The following is a 19,644-nucleotide window of genomic DNA, read 5'->3' on the forward strand; positions in this document are numbered from 1 at the left end:
TAGTTTAGAGGAAGTGTAGTTTTGCCCAGCCTGTTGTCAAGTGTAATACTTGGCAATTGAACTACATTACCCATGAACACTGTGGGAGAAGGCGTGGAGGAGGATGGGTTAGTTTGCAAGACTTGCCGGGAGTTTTATGGCATGCTTGGTAAGTGATTTTTCCTGTATCGTGTATAGAGTATTGAGAGAATTAAGCGCTGTTTCAGCATTTTATTGAAAGGTGAGAGCATTAATAAGTCAAAATGGGAGCTTGTTGTGTCTTAGTTTCCCCAGTAAGTTCGCATTATCAATTGGAATTGTTCTTTTGGGAATTAAACGACAGAGAGCTAATGTTCATCATTCTGTTTTGTTGCCATGCCCTTGGCTGTATGAAGTGAGGCGAGTAATAAATTACACATTAAATTATGCATTTTTTCCAGCCACGACTTTCTAATTAAACTCAGAATAGCTAGAAAGATACTAGTTTACACAACAACACGTGAAATTAACAGTTAAAACAAGGCATGTGCCGGTGTGATATTCTGACGGTATAATAACCTAAAGCCAAAATATCACGGTTTCACGGTATCAAGGTATTGCAAGTATTACTTTGAGATATCTGGGTTTAAAAAAAACAACCCCCCCCACCCCCCATTAAAAAAGATTTTTAGTCTTCAAAAAATATTTGCAAATTGGAACATAAGTATAATGTTAAGTTAGAATAAATAACACACACACAAAAAAACTAAATAAGAAAAATTCTGTCCTTTAGTTGAGCTTAAACCCACGGCCACAGCTCAACATTATTACCATCAGAAATAAAATAATTGAATTATTTTCCATAGAAAGCACGTGTATATGACTTGTATCATGTTTACAGTATAAACACACCTTCTTTCTTAACACAGATATTCGCCAAAGAGAAAACAACGCATGTTTTACCACCGCTAGGCACACTAAACACGCTGGAATTAACTCTCATAGCTGGTGGGAAATTTTCATCACAATGTTTGCTAACCTTCAATTTTGTATAAATGTGAAATTATAATGGAGATATTGCCTCCTCGGCAGCCACCCTCGGTTGGCCATCCTCCTCTAAGCTGCGGCCGTCTGTTTCTTTTCTGTGGCCGAAATATTCCCATACCAGCGATTTTGTTTTCTTCGATGGGGGGGAAAAAGTTCAGGAGTTTTACCTCCTCCGGCCATCGTGTGGCACAGCTGACTTACTGACACTGAGCAAGAACAGGTGGGGTAGGGTTGAGCCTTACAGCTGCAAGTGATGGATTTCTTCATGCATTTTTTGTATACATAAAAATAGCTACGGTAATACCTTAGGTACGGAATTACAGAAAATTTTTGCGGTTTTGAAACCTTGATGTTTTCATACCTTGGTATGCCTTGAATCCGGTAATTGGGACATGTCCAATTACAACACTCTTCTACTATGAATACAATTACTGTACAGCACTTTGTTGAAGCTATGGCTGGTTTTTCACTCATTTTATACCATTGATACTGATTGATATCAAATTTATTTAAACTGGGAGGAATGGCTTGTAATGCTTATTTTTCAGTGCCATCGACGGCGCTAGACGTCCAACCCAATTTGATTGTGGAGGGCTGGCAGCCACCATTCGCCGAAAACCCCTTGTCAGATGTGGGTAGAGTAGCCAAAACTTTGACTCAAGTAAGAGTAGAGTTACTTCTAGATAATACTACTCAAGTAAAGGTAAACGTACTCTTCCAAAAATTTACTCAAGTACAAGTAAAAAAGTATTTGTTGAAAAGAATACTCAAGTAATGAGTTTTTTTTTTTTTTTCTCTCAAAATTATGGTTATTGTTGCAACATCTGATTGGTGTCTCTGTCTGCATCTCCGGCAAAAATAAAGTCAATATGTAGAACCAAGAGGAAAAATGTCACATCTCTAGTGTAGCCCAAAGTAGTGGAGTAAGAGTAGAGATTCTTCTTCACAAATCTGCTCAAGTAAAACTAAAAAATATTGTGTGGTAAACTACTCTAAAAAGTACATTTTTCTTATTAAAAAAAAAAAAATTGCTCAAGTAAATGTAACTGAGTAAATGTAACGCGATGTAGCATCTAGCACCGTCAGTGTCAGCCAATGAGTTTAGCACAATATAAGTATCTTTGAGTTGAGTGTATTACTTTAGCCACGTTTACATGGAGCCAAATATTCCAATTGCAATCGGTTTAGATGTTCAAACCGAATAAATGTGTTCCATATAAACACCTCATTCGGAATGAACAGGCCCAAACCGAATGGAATTTCATTCCGTTTCACAGGGGTGGAATATTCCTTTTCCCAAACCGATTAGAAGTAAAATTATATCATGTAAACAGGGAAGCGGAATGGTGTCTGGTTGCGTTCTTTCTGCACATGCTCCGTACTGACGTGGTGACGTCACTTGGTGATGTAAGTAACGTCACTTGCAACATGGCTTCCAAGCACACGCACAGCGCACCTAATTGGAGTCCGGCGGAAAGTTTATATCCATGAATCCCTCCACCAGCCCACACAACTTTTTAAATGAACGGCGTGTCATTCTGAAGTTTTGTTTCCACTCGAAAAGTTAAAACAGCAGCTGATCTGACGATCGATCTCCATGTTTTGCAACGTGACGCTTTGTTTTGATTAATCTGCGCATGTCAGACGGCAGTTGTCAAACGTCCTTTCGGAATAAAGGCAGACACATGTAAACGCTGGATCGGAATAGATGAAGTGACATGTAAACAGCTGATCTGAAATCTCCATTCGGAATGATTTGAATCGGTATGAATAAAAGTCAGCATGTAAACGTGGCTTTTGACAGTTACTTGCTTCTAGAACAGGGGTGGGCAAACCGGTCCTCGAGGTCCGCAGTGGGTCCTGGTCTTTGTTCCAACTGATTCAGCACACACAGTATAACCAATGAGGTTTCAGTGGAAACAAGAGCACCTGACTGCAATCAACTGATTGCACTTGTAAGAAACCAGATTGGTGAAAAGCTGTCCTCATGATGGGTATGAACTTAAACCCGCACCCACTGCGGCCCTTTGTGGAATAGTTTGCCCACCCCTGTTCTAGAAAGTACTTAGCAGTTCAAATATCAGTTTATCAACAACTGTTGTGACTGTTCTTGAATCAATTCTCAAATTTGCTGTATTTATTGTATTTTTTTTATGCAGCAGTCTTCAGTGTAGTTTGAACAGATTATTTGGTCATCATGTCTTCAAACAACACCTTGTAAGTCTCATAAAAACATTTCTATCAAAATATCAATGTAATATGCTATTTTGCGATTTTCTATCTACCAGTGCCTCATGTTTGTAGCTTACTGCACAGCTATAACTTGTGTTTTTTTTTCTAGGGATGACGAGGACACCTTTAAGATCCTCATTGCGACTGATATTCACCTGGGATACCTGGAGAAAGAGGCCATCCGTGGCGGAGACTCCTACAACACATTTGACGAGATCCTTCAATGTGCAAAGAACAATCAGGTAACCAGATGTACCTTATTTCCAGTAGAAAATAATAAAAGTAGAAATGATGAATCCCTGGGTCCAGCCAAGACTACAATGCAAGTATACAACTGTTTAATTATTTATATAGATGAGTAGGAGGGTTTTCTTATAGTGCCTCACGGTATTTCGGCCCTTTTTAAGTAGCGATACAACTATACTCATACAAGTATTCAAAATCAGTGTAGATACTGAATGTCTTTACAATACTGATGGATTAAATGCATTTATCCAGCCTTTGCTTAGCTGAAAGTTGCATATTTTTAGAAATATGTCTTAGTTCTCAATATATATATATATATATACTGTATATTTTGACTTGCTTCTCAATCCAGGTGGATTTCATCCTTCTGGGTGGTGATCTTTTTCACGAGAACAAGCCAACACGTCGATGCCTCCACACTTGCATTACCATGCTCAGAAAATACTGCATGGGAGACTCACCCATACAATTTAACATTGTCAGTGACCAGACGGTTAACTTTAACACCACACAGTAGGTTCCTCTTCGGTTTTGCTCCAACATCCTGTTCACCGCACGATGTGATTTTATTTTTGTCCTTTGTGTATTCAGGTTTCCCTGGGTTAATTATCAGGATGAAAACCTAAACATCTCTATTCCTGTGTTTAGCATCCATGGTAACCATGACGACCCAACTGGGGTGAGTCTCTGCCATTTGACGAGGTTGTAGTCCATATAATTTGAAATCATGCTAATGAATCAAAACACTTGTATCACATATCATTAGGGGTGTAACGGTACACAAAAATCTCGGTTCGGTACGTACCATGGTTTTGAGGTCACGGTTCAGTTCATTTTCGGTACAGTGAGAAAACAAAATGCAAAATATAAATGTGCTAGTTGTTTATTACACACTTTTGTGCTTTCAACAATAGGAACATTAGCCTATACAAAGCTAGAATTCTGCTCAAAAAGTAGCGGGTATTTAAAGATAATCCAACAACAATTTGCCTTTCAGACCCCGCGTATTGGTCAGCTTTCTTTCTGAAAGAAAGACGAAAAAAGAAGTCCTGTGCTAAAGAGAAAAGCAATCCCAATGACAAAGATTTTAACATGTATTTTACAAATGAAATGCCTCAATGAAACATTTTTTTTTCTTATGAACGGTTTTCAAAAGCTTTATTGGTGGATTTTCTCAAGTTAAAACGCCACACAGAAATTAATAAATTGTGTAAGCAGGATATGTGTATTATTATTTAATTACAGGTGTTTTAGCCAATTTCAATCTATTTTATTTGAATGGGCTATTATTTATTTTATTATGTGTTTTTATATTTTACAAATGTGATGTAGTATTCGTTTATATTGTATATTTTATGTTGTATAACTTTAGTTCCTATGTGAATATTAGTTCCTACTAGGCCTGAACGATATTGGAAAAATCTATTGCTGCGATTTTTTTGGGGTTTGCGATATATTGCGTTATTAAAAAAATATATATTTTTTTAAAGAAATTTTTACTAGATGACTTGAATAGCTGTTTGGAAAGACTTTGGATGACTCATCATGACCACAGTGTACAGTATTCCATCGTTTTTCGCGGTTAATAGGGACCACAAAGTAGCGCAACCCCCCCATTTTTGTGTGTGTGTGTGCGCTCAATGTATTTATTCAGATCTAGCACTGGAAAGAGATACATATAAGACATGTTTTTTCTCACTCCACCCCCCCCCCCAAGTATGATTAAAAAAAAAAAAGTATATATAGTATATACAGTATACATACATTAATAAATGTTTTTTAAGCACTTCAAATGTAATAATTATGATCAGTTTTAAACATAAATGTCCCACTGAACCATTTTAAACAAGAATAAAGTACTGTAGTAAAAAAATGCTTCTGTTTACCTAACATGGCTGTGACTCTTGGAGTGACATGTAGAAATGACAAACTCCTCATAATCACTTCTGGCGTTTATTTTATATGTCGCGAACGTCTCCACATTCTCCTCCCACAGACACACACACATTCATTCCAGCCCGCGCTTCCTTGCAGAAACTGTTTAACAAGTTAAACGATGATTGACAGATTGCTGCCCGGCTTCTTTGGCCAGATCAAAGCCATCGTTAACTTTAATAGCAGTGACTGAGAGCTGGGAAAGGGGGTGAGAGAGGCTGTGCGAGCAAATGGATTGGGGGGAAAAAAAAAAAAAAACTATCGCACGTCCTTGCGATTGGACTATCGCGCATGCGCACATCGCGATGGCGATGTTTAAATGATATATCGTTCAGGCTTAGTTCCTACTTGTTTTGTTGTGGTAGGAGGGTTTTGTATTGAACATGGGGCCGTGCTGGTTATTATTATAGCAGGGAAGACAGCAGTAAATCAACAAAGACAAGTCAACTGTGCCCCGATCTACCACTCAAGAGATCCGATGGACTCAAAAAGTGGGTTACGATTGCATATTAGTTTGAAAATCGACCGGATCCACCATATTTTTACATGAGTGACTTCCGGTCTGCCTGATCCTAGCTACCGGTAGTAGTATTGACGCAGGAGGGCCTCACCACAAATAATAAACTCTCTCGTTCTTTTGGCGTGCATCGCGTTGAGCCGCTTATGGGACGCATCTAACACGCGGCCGCACTGTGACTGGTGTGCATTGGCTGATTGACTCTAAGGCCCGCGTTTCACTGCGTTCTCGCGGCGGCCACGTTGTCGAGCCGTTGTCGTTTCTGGGTTATACTGTCCTACTGTGTTGGTCCTCATTACAGTATAGAAGACGGAGTAAATATAATCTACACTAAGAAACTGTAACCCGATCGACTCGCAGCCTTGAAAAGTAAGGGTTATATTACGTCAGAAACTCGTTCGGTACACGTTCGTTCCGAACCGAGCACCACGTACCGAAACGGTTCAATATGTACCGTTACACCCTTACATATCATATCTTCCTATTGAAATGAATCGTATTGTTATTATTTCACAAAAGAATGTTATTTTTTTTCTCTCTCTCTTGAAGGCTGAGGGTCTGTGCGCTTTGGATCTGCTCAGCGCATCTGGTCTCCTCAACCATTTTGGTCACTCTCAGTCCGTAGAGAAGATTGAGATCAGTCCTATCCTTTTGCAGAAAGGCAGCAGCAAGCTTGCACTATATGGACTTGGTGTGTACATTTCAACTATTAGGCTGCATTCAGACTGAGGGCATATCTGATTCCAATCGGACTCCTCCTCAAATCTGACTTTTTCGGGCTGACTGTTCAAACTATTTTTAGCAAGTGTCCAAATTAGATCTGGGCCTGTTCAGAATGGGCCAAGTTATTGACACACCTGACAGGTTGCTGTAACAACGAAGGCGTCATCCAGAATAGAGTGACGTCACGGGCATTTAAAGCCCATCTGAGCTTTTCAGACTGAAGTATCTTGGCCACACCTGATATGAAACTTCCTCCAGTATGCGGTTTAAATCCTTCTCGCAAAAATTAGATTTCTGTTCTTTTTGTCTGAACAAGGCCTTATAGACTCTTCATGTGAAGTTGTAATGACTCCAATCCATATTTACTGGGAGTACTGATATTATTTGTTTCCATCTGTCGCCATCAATGGCACTGATTGAAGTAATGTGTATGTGTTTTTTTTTTTTTAAGGATCTATTCCAGATGAGCGTCTGTACAGGATGTTTGTTAACAATCAGGTGACAATGTTGCGTCCGAAAGAAGACCAAGACGAGTGGTTTAACCTGTTTGCGATTCACCAGAACAGGTGTGGAATTGTCTGTTAGGGCTAGGCGATATGGCCTAAAAAATTTTTGTTTTCATAGAAAATTAAGTTTTACAATTTTTTCCCCCCAACTCCCGCACAACCTTTTGAAGGAGACAATACAAACAAAAGACGGAAAGGCCAAAAGAAGTAAAGAAAAAACGTTAAATGTTGAACAAAACTAATGTAAATAAAGTGCAAAACCTGCTGTCATTGTCTTAAAGCAACACTAGGTAACTTTTCAACCTTTATATTTGCATAATATTTATGATAATATAAATGGGGGTGTTGCTCAGTGGTAGAGTAGTTTTCTCCCAACCCAGAGGTTGTGGGATCGATTCTCTGCCCTGATGAACTTGCCTAAGTATACTTGAGCAAGATACTGAACCCCGCATTTCTCCTGGTGCTGCGTCACCAGTAGGTGGATGGTGATGTAGTGTAAAGCACTTTGAGCGCCTTGAAAGGTGGAAAAGCGCTATACAAGTATAACACCATTTACCAATATATCGACTGACAACTAGTTGGATGACACCTCTTTTATATCTCGAGGGGGTCTGTATCGCTTTCACCAACACTAATTAACTTTGAGGAGGGTGGCAGAAACCTTGCCACCCAAAGAAAACTACCAATGTGCTGACTGCTTTACGGCATACGTCACTTCCCCCTTACCCCATTTATTATAAAGACTGAAGTCGATGCGAACGTGATTTGCTTTCGCGCAAATTCTATAAAGATGGCAGAGCAACAAAAGAGACAAAAGGTTTTGTATGAGGAGGAAAAAAAGGAAGGCTACCAGGATATATAGAATAAATATTGTCCCAGCTTTCACTCGCTGGCGTGAACCCCCCTCCCCTTTAACCGAACTTGTTAGCGCTTCGGGTGGGGTGGCGGGTTTAGCCACACTAAGCCACGCGGTTGCTAACCGTCATATGCTATTGTTAAACCACAACTGGATTCATTAGCTTATCACTTTTCATCCCTCACGCAGCCGCAGGAAACAGAAATGTTGTTTAATCCATCTGTAGGCGACCGGGATATTGATTTTTGATAGATTGATTATTTTACGACACTGCGGGTGTGTGCGTGTGCGCTAGTCCTCATGGGGAACCCAGTCTTCTTTAAGGCAAAACACTACCGCTTTTGTCCACTGGCGTCGCTAAAATCGACCAAAACTGAAACCTACCAAGTGTTGCTTTGAATAATAATGTTTTTCTCTCCCCGTTTGTGCTGTGATCCCCAAAATACAACGTAACAACTACACAAACCCTTTCTAATGGAATAATCTATTGAATAACTGGTTTCTGGATTTCCTTCTTGGTTAAAAAAAATATATAATTTATTACTTATTATTAGTAAACAAGAAGACTTAAATGTGATCCATTTAATTCTTAGATTTGGCTTAATATGTTCTGTACTGTAAGGTAAAAAAAAAAAAAAACCCCGACATATGACGGTTAAAAAACTGCACGGCAATAAACCAATCCAGTTCTACACTGCTGCACACTACAACCAACATAATAAGAACTGAACATTATCTTCTTAAAGGAAAAATTTCTGACACGTCACTAATTAGATTGTGAAGTTGTTTTGTCCAATAGTTGTATGTTATGCTCACTCACTTTCAAGATTCTCCCATCTCTAGTTTTGACCGTGAATCGCACAATCTGCTTTGTCGATTTGTTTCCAGGAGTAAGCACGGCCCCACAAACTATATTCCCGAGCAATTCCTACACGAATTTCTCGACTTAGTGGTGTGGGGACACGAACACGAGTGTCTTATAGTGCCGAGCAAAAATGAACAGCAGCTTTTCTACGTGACGCAGCCTGGAAGCTCTGTTGCCACCTCACTGTCTCCCGGAGAAGCGACTAAGAAGTAACACGACACTTTATATGAAATCATTCTAGTTTATATTCGAAAGCCGTAGCAGTCTAAGCGCTCGTTTCATGTCTAGGCACATAGGGTTGCTGAGGGTGAAAGGGCGTAAAATGAACATGCAGAAGATCCCCCTAAAGACAGTCCGTCAGTTCTTCATCCAGGATGTGGTGCTGACTGACTATCAGGATGCGTTCACAGTGGATACACCCAACGTCATTAAGAAGGTGGAGAACCTCTGCCATGCCAAGGTACGTGCCATTGTACTTGGAATGTGCATTTATGCTCATCTATCTGTGTATAGAGACAGACAAAGCAATGAATAGCACTTTATAATATTGTAGTTTTTTAAAAAAAAATACACCAGTAACACAATTAAAAAAACTGTATTAAAAACCATAGATGTTAGATTTGGGACAAAATATCGTTTGGCGAAATATCGCGATACAAAAAAAATCAATTGCATTCTATAGACTAGATGCACTGCCACATCCCTTGAGCAGTGTAGCCCATAATTATTTTAGTCGAATAACTGCACTGACCCAGACATTTTGTTGTGCTAACGAGGCAGGGTCTGATCAATTCCTGCTTAATATACAGTATGTAAGCATAAAAATAGTCTACCCTTTTCATTAACAATGACAAGTAATAGCAACTCATTAAATGAGTTTTGAAACCATGCTTAAATTAGCACATAACTGGCAATTAATGAAAGAACTGGAACAGTAACAAAAGAGATAATTCACATAGAACATGAACTTTATTTAGATCTGTAGCGCCGAATTGCATGCATGGAGGCATGGGGCAAGTTTAGCAATATGTTGTACGACATCAGTGTTGATGGTGGCAGCAGAGGTTGTCTGTCTCTCAAGGGATGTGAGCGATTACATTGAGCAGTGATGACTAAATGAAGCTTCTTGAAGCAGTAAAGCTTTGTAGCCAATTTTTCAAGGCTTCATTGTGGTTCAATTGCTTAATGGCACTATAAAATAGTCCTGAAGCCCAAAAAGCCAGCAGTGTTGAGAATTCTATGGCTATTTGTTTAAGAAATTATGAATATGAAGTATTTCTTTAGCTCTAGATTACATTATTTCATAGCCCGAAATCTACAAAATGTGAGATGAGAGGTGATCGCCATTGCGTTTTGCAGTCACTTCATACTGTAGTCTGTAATGCATTTCAGTGTGCAACCAAAACACTAAAAGTTTTACTTACTTAATGTTCATTTTCAACGTTTTTTGATATCGTATCGTTCTCCATCCCTATTAGACATTCATGGAGTCACAGACCTTGCTTAAGTCTCTCTTTTTATTTGACAATAAACCTTAACCGTCAGTGTAATTTAACATCTGGTAGTCTCTTAATCCACTAATTCACCAACTTCCAAACTGCTGCTTCTTGCCAAGTGAGTTGAGTTCACTGCTACCATACAACACTTATTCTTGCATTTCTTTCCTCTAATGTTTTGCAGGTCATTGAAATGCTAGAAGAGGCCGAGAGGGACCGACTGGGAAGTCCGCTCACCCCTGAGAAACCGCTTATTCGCCTCAGAGTACGCTTGAGCCACCCTGAAAACTATATTCCTGTCAGAACTCACATTTGATTCCCTCATTAGGTGGACTACACCGGAGGTTTTGAGACCTTCAACACTTCCCGATTCAGTCAGAAATACGTGGACCGTGTGGCTAACCCAAAAGACCTCATTCACTTTCTCCGTTGCAGAGAGAAGAAGGAGAAAATTAAAGGTTAAACTGACCACTGTACACACATTGGTGGACCTCATTACCTAATATTTATTATGATAGAACAGTGTTTTTCGGTTATAACACGTCCACCCATTTTCCATTGTTGTTTTTTGTCATCTGAAACACAGCACACAATGCCTGCCATCAAAGATGGCAATAGAATCTTACTTACGCATTCGTTATTTTAAATCAGGGCCTTTGCAATTACGCGACTAAATTAATCAACAACTAACATTTTTTATTTTTTGATAGTCAATTAAGCATTTAGAGACATTGTTGACCCTAAAAATGGACCAATTACTCTTTTTCTTGCCTTTTCTTAGCAGTTTTATATTTAAATGTGTGTATATACTAAGGGTGTAACGGTAAATGTATTCGTATTGAACCGTTTCGGTACTTGGCGTTCGGTTCGGAACGGGGGCGTACCGAACGAGTTTCTGACGTAATGTAACCCTTACTTTTCGAGGCTGTGAGTCGATCGGGTTACAGTTTCTTTGTGTAGATTATATTTACTCCGTCTTCCCTACTATAATGAGGACCAACACAGTAGGACAGTAAGAAACGTCAACGGTGCAACAACATGGCCGGCGCGAGAACGCAGTGAAACGTGGCCGTTAAAGTTAATCAGCGAATGCACACCAGTCGCAGTGCGGCCGTGTGTTGAGTCCCAGACGCGGCTCAACGCGATGCACGCGAAAACAACGGCAGAGTTTATTATTTGACGTGACGTGTAGCAGACCGGAAGTCACTCGTGTAAAAATACGGTGGATCCGGTCGATTTTCAAACCAATATGCAATCGTAACCCACTTTTTGAGTCCATCAGATCTCTTGAGTGGTAGATCGGGGCACAGTTGACTTGTCTTTGTTGTTTTACAGTTGTCTTCTCTGCCATAATAATAACCAACACGGCCCCATATTCAATACAAAACCCTCCTACCACAACAAAACAAGTAGGAACTAATATTCACATTGGAACTAAAGTTATACAAAATAAAATACACAATATAAATGAATGCTACATGACATTTGTAAAATACAAACACATAGTAAAATAAATAATAGCCCATTTAAATAAAATAAATTGAAATGAGCTAAAACACCTGTATTTAACACTAGAAGTCCCAGAGAATTCTTGTACTCCTAATAGTCCCAAGCAATGGCCGATTTGGTGGCCACAATGGCCCAAGTGCTTTTGAATTGGCAAGTCATTGTCCGACAGACAAGAGCCATTCATATATGAGAATAATAGGAGTATTTGTCTTGTGGAAAGGCTGATTTGGCCTTTGCTGGGTTTTCTAGTGTTAAATAATAAAAATAATATACAGATCCTGCTTACACAATTAAATTTATTAATTTCTGTGTGGCGCTTTAACTTGAGAAAATCCACCAATAAAGCTTTTGAAAACCGTTCATAAGAAACATTTATATTTTGCATTTTGTTTTCTTACTGTACCGAAAATGAACCAAACCGTGACCTCAAAACCGAGGTACGTACCGAACCGAGATTTTTGTGTACCGTTACACCCCTAGTATATACAGTATATATAATTAAAAAACTAAAAAAATATCAGAGGGTAAAACACTTTTTTTTTTTTTTTTTTTTTTTTTTTTTTTTTTGCTAAATATCAAAGAAAAAACGGAATATTGTCTTCACTTTTTATTATTTTTAATATTAATATACTGTATATATATATATTTTTTGAGGGGGGGTGTAATCCCATTTTTGGGGGTAAAAGCTTCCAAGGACAGTTCAAAAGGTAATTAAATGATTTTAAATAATATATGTCATGAAATGACAGGCAATGAACTAGGGTGGGAGAAAAAAAGAAAATATATTTTTTAAAATGTTAAATACGGGAAATATGTGCAAGAAAATACATTAGTTATCTTTTTTGTACAGTACATAATTATAATAAACAAATATTCTCGAAACAAACAAACACACACACAAACAAAAAATTAATTTATTACCATAATTTTCGGACCATAAGGCGCACCTGACTATAAGCCGACACCCACCAAATTTGACAAGAAAACGGCATTTGTTCGTAGATAAACCGCATGGGACTATAAGCCACAGTTGTCCTCAATATATTATGGGATATATACAGCAAAACATTAACCGGTAACACTTTATTTGACTACGGCGTCATAAGACCATCATAGTTTTGAAATGACACTCATGAGCATTAATGAATTCTTATGACAGATGTCATTTAGTGTCATCCGGCAAATTATCTCACTTTTGAATGATTGTAAAAGTTCTAAGCTGGACATGAATGGAGTTAGTGACAAAATTTGTTGGATGATGCTTAATGACATTTGTCATAAGCATTCGTTAATGCCCATGGCACTGTCATGTCATAAGTACGATGTTCTTATGACGCCGCTGTCAAATAAAGTGTTGCCTACAAACCCACATCAATCAAAAAATAAGCCGCACTGGACTATAAACCGCAGGATTCAAATTAGGGAAAAAAGTAGCGGCTCATAGTCGACAACTTACGGTATTTTTTAAATGTATTATAACAGGAAAACACACCAAAAATATTCTCGGATTTCTGTAGTCCTCAATCTTACATTAAAGAATTACAACAACAACAAAAATCATTCTCGTACAAAGTTCACGCAAATAATTAATTGTTTGGGCAATGATATGGCTGGCCAGTTCTTGCCCCCGAGCTTTGAATTTGACATCTGTATTTTATTTTAGATGAAATCAGCATTGATTACAGCAGGGTACCAAACACGACAGCAGTTGAGGGGCTGAAAATGGAAGACCTGGTGAAGAATTACTTAGAAGCGACCGAGCAGGTGCAATACACACATGCACACATACAGTCGTCTACAGATAGTTTCCTTTTTGAGCGTTTTGTACTTGTTCCCACAGAAGGTGCAGCTGTCACTCCTGACGGAGCACAGCATCGGCAAAGCCATTCAGGAATTTGTATACAAAGACGAGAAAGACGCTATCGAGGAACTCATCTCCTACCAGTTGGAGAAAACGCAGCGCCATCTACAGGGCCGGAGCGTAATCACAGAACAAGAGATTGACACCGAGGTCAGCGGCAGGCGCTCGGATGTTAACACTCGTTAGCTCCCGCTGCAGTGAATGAGTTACGGTTTGCGAAAGTTTGTTTTTGTGCGCTTCAGATCAAGCGATTGAGAGACTCCAAAAAGAACACAACGGAAGAAGAAAATGAAATCACAGAGGTTTGTGAGCCCAACAATGACAGGCCCGAGACATTTTCATCCATTGCACTCTTGCGTCTTCTTTTAGGCGATGAACAGAGCCAAAGCGAACCGCTTGGAGCGCGGCGAGACCTCGATGGACATTGACATGTTGGACCCGGCTAGCGACGTGGATTCTGACGAAAACGCCGCACCCTCCAAAGGAAGAGGACGAGGACGAGGGGGCAGAGGGCGGGGACGTGGGAGAGGTGAGTCCTCAGTTGATGTTGAAAACTCATAACTATTCTTTGTCGTGGGCCACATTGTAGTGATGTTTACTTCAGAGGGACATTATGTCTGCTATCTAGTTGCCCCGATTAAAGGACTAATCAGCAGAGGTTGCGCTAGACATTTTCGTTGTCTGTCATTTTGATTGACAGGGTCATAAAAATCCGGTCATAATCTGTTTTTACCCGCCACTTAAATTTTTTAAATGATAATGATGACATATTCAATAGTATTTAGTTTTCATTCATTTTAAATTAATTTTGTAACGCTTGCTTGGAGGCGAAAAATTAGACACGGAAGTCGTGGTATTTTTCTCCCTCTTTTTACTCTGCTTACCGGCAACAACACCAACAAAACAACAACTCCGTCCCCAAAGAAAAAGAGGCAACTATATAGACCCCAATCACCAACGTCACACAATGATCTTAATTGTGGTTGTCAGCCCAAAATCTTCTAAATATATATTAAATGCATCTTACCAGATATAAAATGACTACTACATAGTCTGTGGTGATCGTTTGGTGCCCAGATTTCTTGTCGAATTACAGCAGTCCATCTCGCTCTCCTCTTCGGGTCTCTCAGAATACGGTAGAACTTCAAGTCTCTCCGTCGATCTTCTCTGTTACTGCAACCAACCGCCACACACGCCTTCACCATTTTGATTATTAATGTTAACGAGCAGAAAAACACGCCGTAATAGGAGGCATGTACGTAGCGGTATGGCGGCTCCAGTCAGGGGGGCGGAGTTGTGACGTCATGTGATTGGGGTCTATACACAGGCGGCAATCTAGTCCACCAATTGGATGACGCGCTGGCACACCGGGTGCACCAATAAGAACCTCGCGTTGATGTGTCAATCACGGTGACGCCGCCAGACCCCGGTGTCGCTACAATATTCTGACAGAATAGCCAACGACGTCATGCATTAAGAGAGACAATAGCTAATTAATATGCTCACTCGCCATCCTGTGGTCTGGGGTGTGAATTGCAACCTGTCAAAATGACGGACGGACTTCAGTTTTTTCCGTCACCGTTTTAAAAAACCGGTCAACGACAGAAAATATTCGGTTAACGTGACCCCTGCTAATCAGCAAACGATTGTTTATCAATTTAATAGACAAATATTTCAATTGGTTGACTAGTCGTTGAGGGACATTGTTGGCCTCTTACTTGTGCAAATCCTGTTTATTGAGTCACTTAATAGCACATATTCTCATGTATTTTTCATTTATATTTTTGTTGTTTTGAATTTAAAACAACTAATAACTGAAATATGTATCATTTTTTTCCCATTCTTCATTTTTTAAAGCGCCTTTTAAAAAAAAAAAAAAATTCCAAGTTTTTTAAAACATTTTCCTCATATGCAAACACACAAAACAAATGAAGCCAAAACAACAATAACATAACAGCAATAAAAACAGCAAGCTGGGAATAGCAGGCGGGTACAACTTGAAAAAGACTGCAATACAATTAAAACTATGAAAGGGTAGTAAAAAGACTCAATAAAAACAAAAATAGTAAGTACTCGCCACTTTTAACCAATGTGCGAATGTGTTGGACGTCTCGCCGCTAGGAAAGAATTGCAGAACACCGGTTGTGTTCGTCTAGTGACAGTGACAAACTACGTCATGACCCCGAGCGTCCATTGGGCGCGTAAAACATGGCGTCCTCTGTAGGTTAAAACATGTACTAAATATTATAGATTTTTTAAAACAATGGCAATATTTTATGTTTCTAATAACATGTTTTAGTAACAGAGAAAAATTGTGGCTTACTAGAGCCTACAAGTCTTTAAGACAGGTTCCCTTTAATCATGTTAAAAATATGTATTTTGAATTTAGATAAAGGGCAAAAAATATTCTGTATTATTGTATTTGAAATATTCAGTCATACTGTAAGTATTGGATGATTTCTGTAGTTCTAGGTTTTTTTTCATTGAGCACTTTTTCCCCCCCCCCGTTTGTTTTTGCGAGGAACATTCATTTACACGATTTGCTTCTGCAGGTCACACGAAATGATATGGTGGGCAGGATCTGGCCCCCGGACTTTTACTTTGACACCTGTGGTGTAAAATATAAATTTACTTGCCGGCAGGGGGGCATTCATCACACGATTCGCCTTCAACAATGAAATTAGTTCAGCTGGACTGTAGCTTGGGTTTCTTATTTCATCTTTTTATTGAAACAAGATTAAACGTGTCAACATTAATTATTTTCCATACACAACGATTGCATAATAATCATGGCTTCTTTCAACATCATCCAGGTGCTTCATCTTCCGAGCAAAAACCCTCCTCGCGAGGAGCTTCCAGGAAATCCTCAGTAACGAGCCAAAGCAGAAGCATCATGCAAGGTGTGTCAGGTTACATGTCCATGTTAAAAAAGAATGTGTGTGTGTGCACCATTTGACCACCACCTGCTTTGTTGTTCAGCATTTCAAGCGTCATCCCAAAAACCTCCTCGGAACATCGCGACCAAATCCTATGCAGAAGAAGATGTAAAGGAGACATTTTACAATCAGAGTTTATGCGTCCCTTCGTCTTAGCATGTTCTTTTTACTTCTTCAGATAACTATTGATGACTCTGATGAAGACATTCCTGTAACGAAGGCTCGACCCTCATCCAAGTACGTTCACTTTTCCGACTCAAACATTGTTAGAGGTGCGATTAACTCATTGGTTCCATTGACTGCACGAGTCGTCCAATCCGTCAATGGGGATGGTTTGAAGCGAATGAACAAATGTTATTTTTAAAATGCAAATTCATAAACTTGCACGCCAAATTAATTGTTCCATATGTTTGCTACAAATACTGTATATTCCACATATCAATCTGGGAAGGATCCAACTGAGACCTGTTTTGTGGGACGAACCTTGAAAAAATTTACGTTTGCTGATTCGACGACGGCTATTCTTATCAACTTGCAAAAACATAGTTTCCCGGGTTTTAGTGATGTTGTTTGCGCCTCTTTTAATGAGGAAATTATGTGTATTTTTGACAAAACACTAAGCCACACGGTTGCCAACAGCTATATGCTGATGTTTAGCCACAACTGGATTCATGACTTTATTGCTATTCTCCTTCACTCAGCTGCTGGAAACAGAAATTTTGTTTAATCCATCTGCAGGCGACCTGGAGATTGATTTTTGATTCATTGATGATTTTACGACACTGTTCGGGTGTGCGCTGATCCTCATGGGAAACGCAGCCCACCGGCGTCGCTCAAATCGACCAAACTGAAAAGTCACAAAGTGTTGCTTTAATGATGAGGCATTGCCATTTTTTTTCTCAAAAATTATGTGTCATAAGAGTATATTCCCTAACCCTAACCCTAAAAAGATTTGATTTATTGGGTCAAATATCCCTTAAAACAACACTTCGATTAATAGTTATAAGGTAATGAATCCAGTTGTGGCTAAACAATAGCATACGATGGTTAGCAACCCTTAGTGTGTCCCTCCCCAACAAGTTTGGTTGGGGGCAGCGCTGACTGAGGGGGCGTCACGCCAACGAGTGAAAGCCAGGCCAATGTTTATTCTGTATATCCTGGTAGCCTCTTTTTTCCTCCTCAGACAAAACTTTTTGTCTCTTTTGTTGTTCTGCCATCTTTGCAGTATTCGAGCGAAAGCGTTTGCATCGACTTCCGTCTTTATAATGAATATGAATACTATAATGAATGGGGAAAGGGGGAAGTGACGTACAGTATGCCGTAAAGCAGTCAGCACATTTATAGTTTTTTTGTATGTGACAGGGTTACTGCCACCCTCCTCAAAGTTAATTACTGCCGGTGAAACCGATACAGATCCCATGAAGATATAAAAGAGGTGTCATTCAACTAGTTGTCCATTGACATATAATCACAAATGTTATGAAAATATTTGATCAAGATTGAAAAGTTACCTAAAGTTGCTGTAAATGTAAACTTTAAGCAGTGCCTTTATTTCGGCTCACCTATCGACTAATTAATCGTCCAATGTGTAGCCAGTGACCACTTCTGAGGAGACAGCCATGTTGAAGTCACATGAACGGAGAAAGCGTTTTGATTGAACACCTGAATTTCTGCCCCCGGCGTGTACCGTATGTAACTGAAGTAGTGCACATAGTGAGTTTCACCTTTACATTTCAAAGACTAATGAAGTGTCAAAAGTGACACACGAGCTATCTCTTGAAAATGGTTTCAAATGACATTTTGCTGAGCATATTCAGTAGTTTTATGTCTCCATTATCCCTTACCTTCTCCTCACAATATGCACGGCCTTTGAACATTTTCTTTCTTGATCACATAGAGCCGCGTCCACGTCCTCATCCATGTGGCAGAGCTCTCAGAGCCAGAGCCAGACCGCTAAAGGAGTTAGTTTTGATGACAGTGATGATGAGGTAAACCAGTGCTTCATTACTTGTGATTCTTTACATTTATTCTCACGTCAGTAACCCTCATTTTTCCTCTTTTCCCACAGTCAGTTGTTAATCCTTTTGTTTGTATTTTCTCAATCCAGGATGATCCCTTTAAAGGCCCTGCCCGACGCGGAGCAAGATAACTACAGCCACTTTTCTCATTAAAGCCAATATTCTTGGATCATTCACCCAAAAGTAACTTCAAATGCTGCTATATTGTTCAGGCGGTCTCTAAGCTGTATGTCAAGGTTTTCCACAAAAACACAGTTCAATGCCTCTTTAGCGCAAGGTAGGATTATTTGTAGTTCTTTATTACAACTGTTCTGATGTCTACATAAAACGGAAGTTATTTCTCAATGAAAATGTTGAATTCAAACCTGGATTTATGATGTTTTTTTTCTTCCCACGTCAAAACTGAGGTTATTAAAAAGGTGTATTCAAATTGGGATTTACAGTTAAAGGTGGGTGGATGCCCTGGCCAAGTTTTTCATATGCAGTGTGAAATCAACCCCAGAACAATCTTGTTTATAGTTTATACAGCGGGCTGTCCCGTTGTTCCTGTGGTGTCAGGGTGTGTCAATGGGAACAGAATAGAAAAAATAATATCAAATTTCTAGTACATTGTTGGTGTTCAGTTAAGGTGACCTTTGTACTGTTGTCTACTGAACTCCTTATGTAACCATCCTGAGATTTGAATGACAAGTATTGTCAGTAGGGGTGGGGAACCTCTGTGCAGTGGCGCCTCCAGAAATTTTTCATAGGGGTGACCAGATGGGGCCACTTAAAATCTTGGGGTGGCCAAAACTAAAAGCCATAATTTCAGGTTTTCATTATATTATTGCAGTAAAAAGGTCAGGGGAAAACTATCAAAAAGACTTAAGGACACGGGTACTGATATACTTTGGTGTATTGTGTAATATTTGATGTTACTAATGATTTAATGTGCATAGT

At 39.3% G+C, this 19,644-nt stretch overlaps 1 protein-coding gene across 4 annotated transcripts; it reads left to right on the forward strand.

Annotated features, from left to right (window-relative positions):
• The first annotated feature begins 86 nt into the window (after positions 1-86).
• mre11a (MRE11 homolog A, double strand break repair nuclease) lies at positions 87-19,181 on the forward strand. 4 transcript variants are annotated; one of them, XM_057839747.1, is made up of 20 exons: positions 87-148; positions 3,165-3,222; positions 3,347-3,479; positions 3,836-3,996; positions 4,075-4,162; positions 6,485-6,626; positions 7,110-7,224; positions 8,909-9,094; positions 9,174-9,345; positions 10,566-10,646; positions 10,710-10,839; positions 13,554-13,654; positions 13,731-13,901; positions 13,994-14,053; positions 14,121-14,280; positions 16,565-16,651; positions 16,731-16,795; positions 16,866-16,924; positions 18,585-18,675; positions 18,795-19,180. In XM_057839747.1, exons 2-20 carry the CDS (start codon positions 3,203-3,205, stop codon positions 18,834-18,836), a joined length of 2,064 nt encoding a protein of 687 aa, XP_057695730.1. In that variant the 5' UTR covers positions 87-148; positions 3,165-3,202; the 3' UTR covers positions 18,837-19,180. The 4 variants fall into 4 exon arrangements, with proteins under 4 accessions (XP_057695730.1, XP_057695729.1, XP_057695728.1 ...); XM_057839746.1 differs by having other exon boundaries at positions 148-220; XM_057839748.1 differs by lacking the exon at positions 87-148 and adding an exon at positions 3,048-3,066 and having other exon boundaries at positions 18,795-19,181.
• The last annotated feature ends 463 nt before the right edge of the window (positions 19,182-19,644 follow it).

This window comes from Corythoichthys intestinalis, chromosome 6 (genome assembly GCF_030265065.1).
Source record: "Corythoichthys intestinalis isolate RoL2023-P3 chromosome 6, ASM3026506v1, whole genome shotgun sequence".
In the NCBI taxonomy this organism is placed as follows: Eukaryota; Metazoa; Chordata; class Actinopteri; order Syngnathiformes; family Syngnathidae; genus Corythoichthys; species Corythoichthys intestinalis.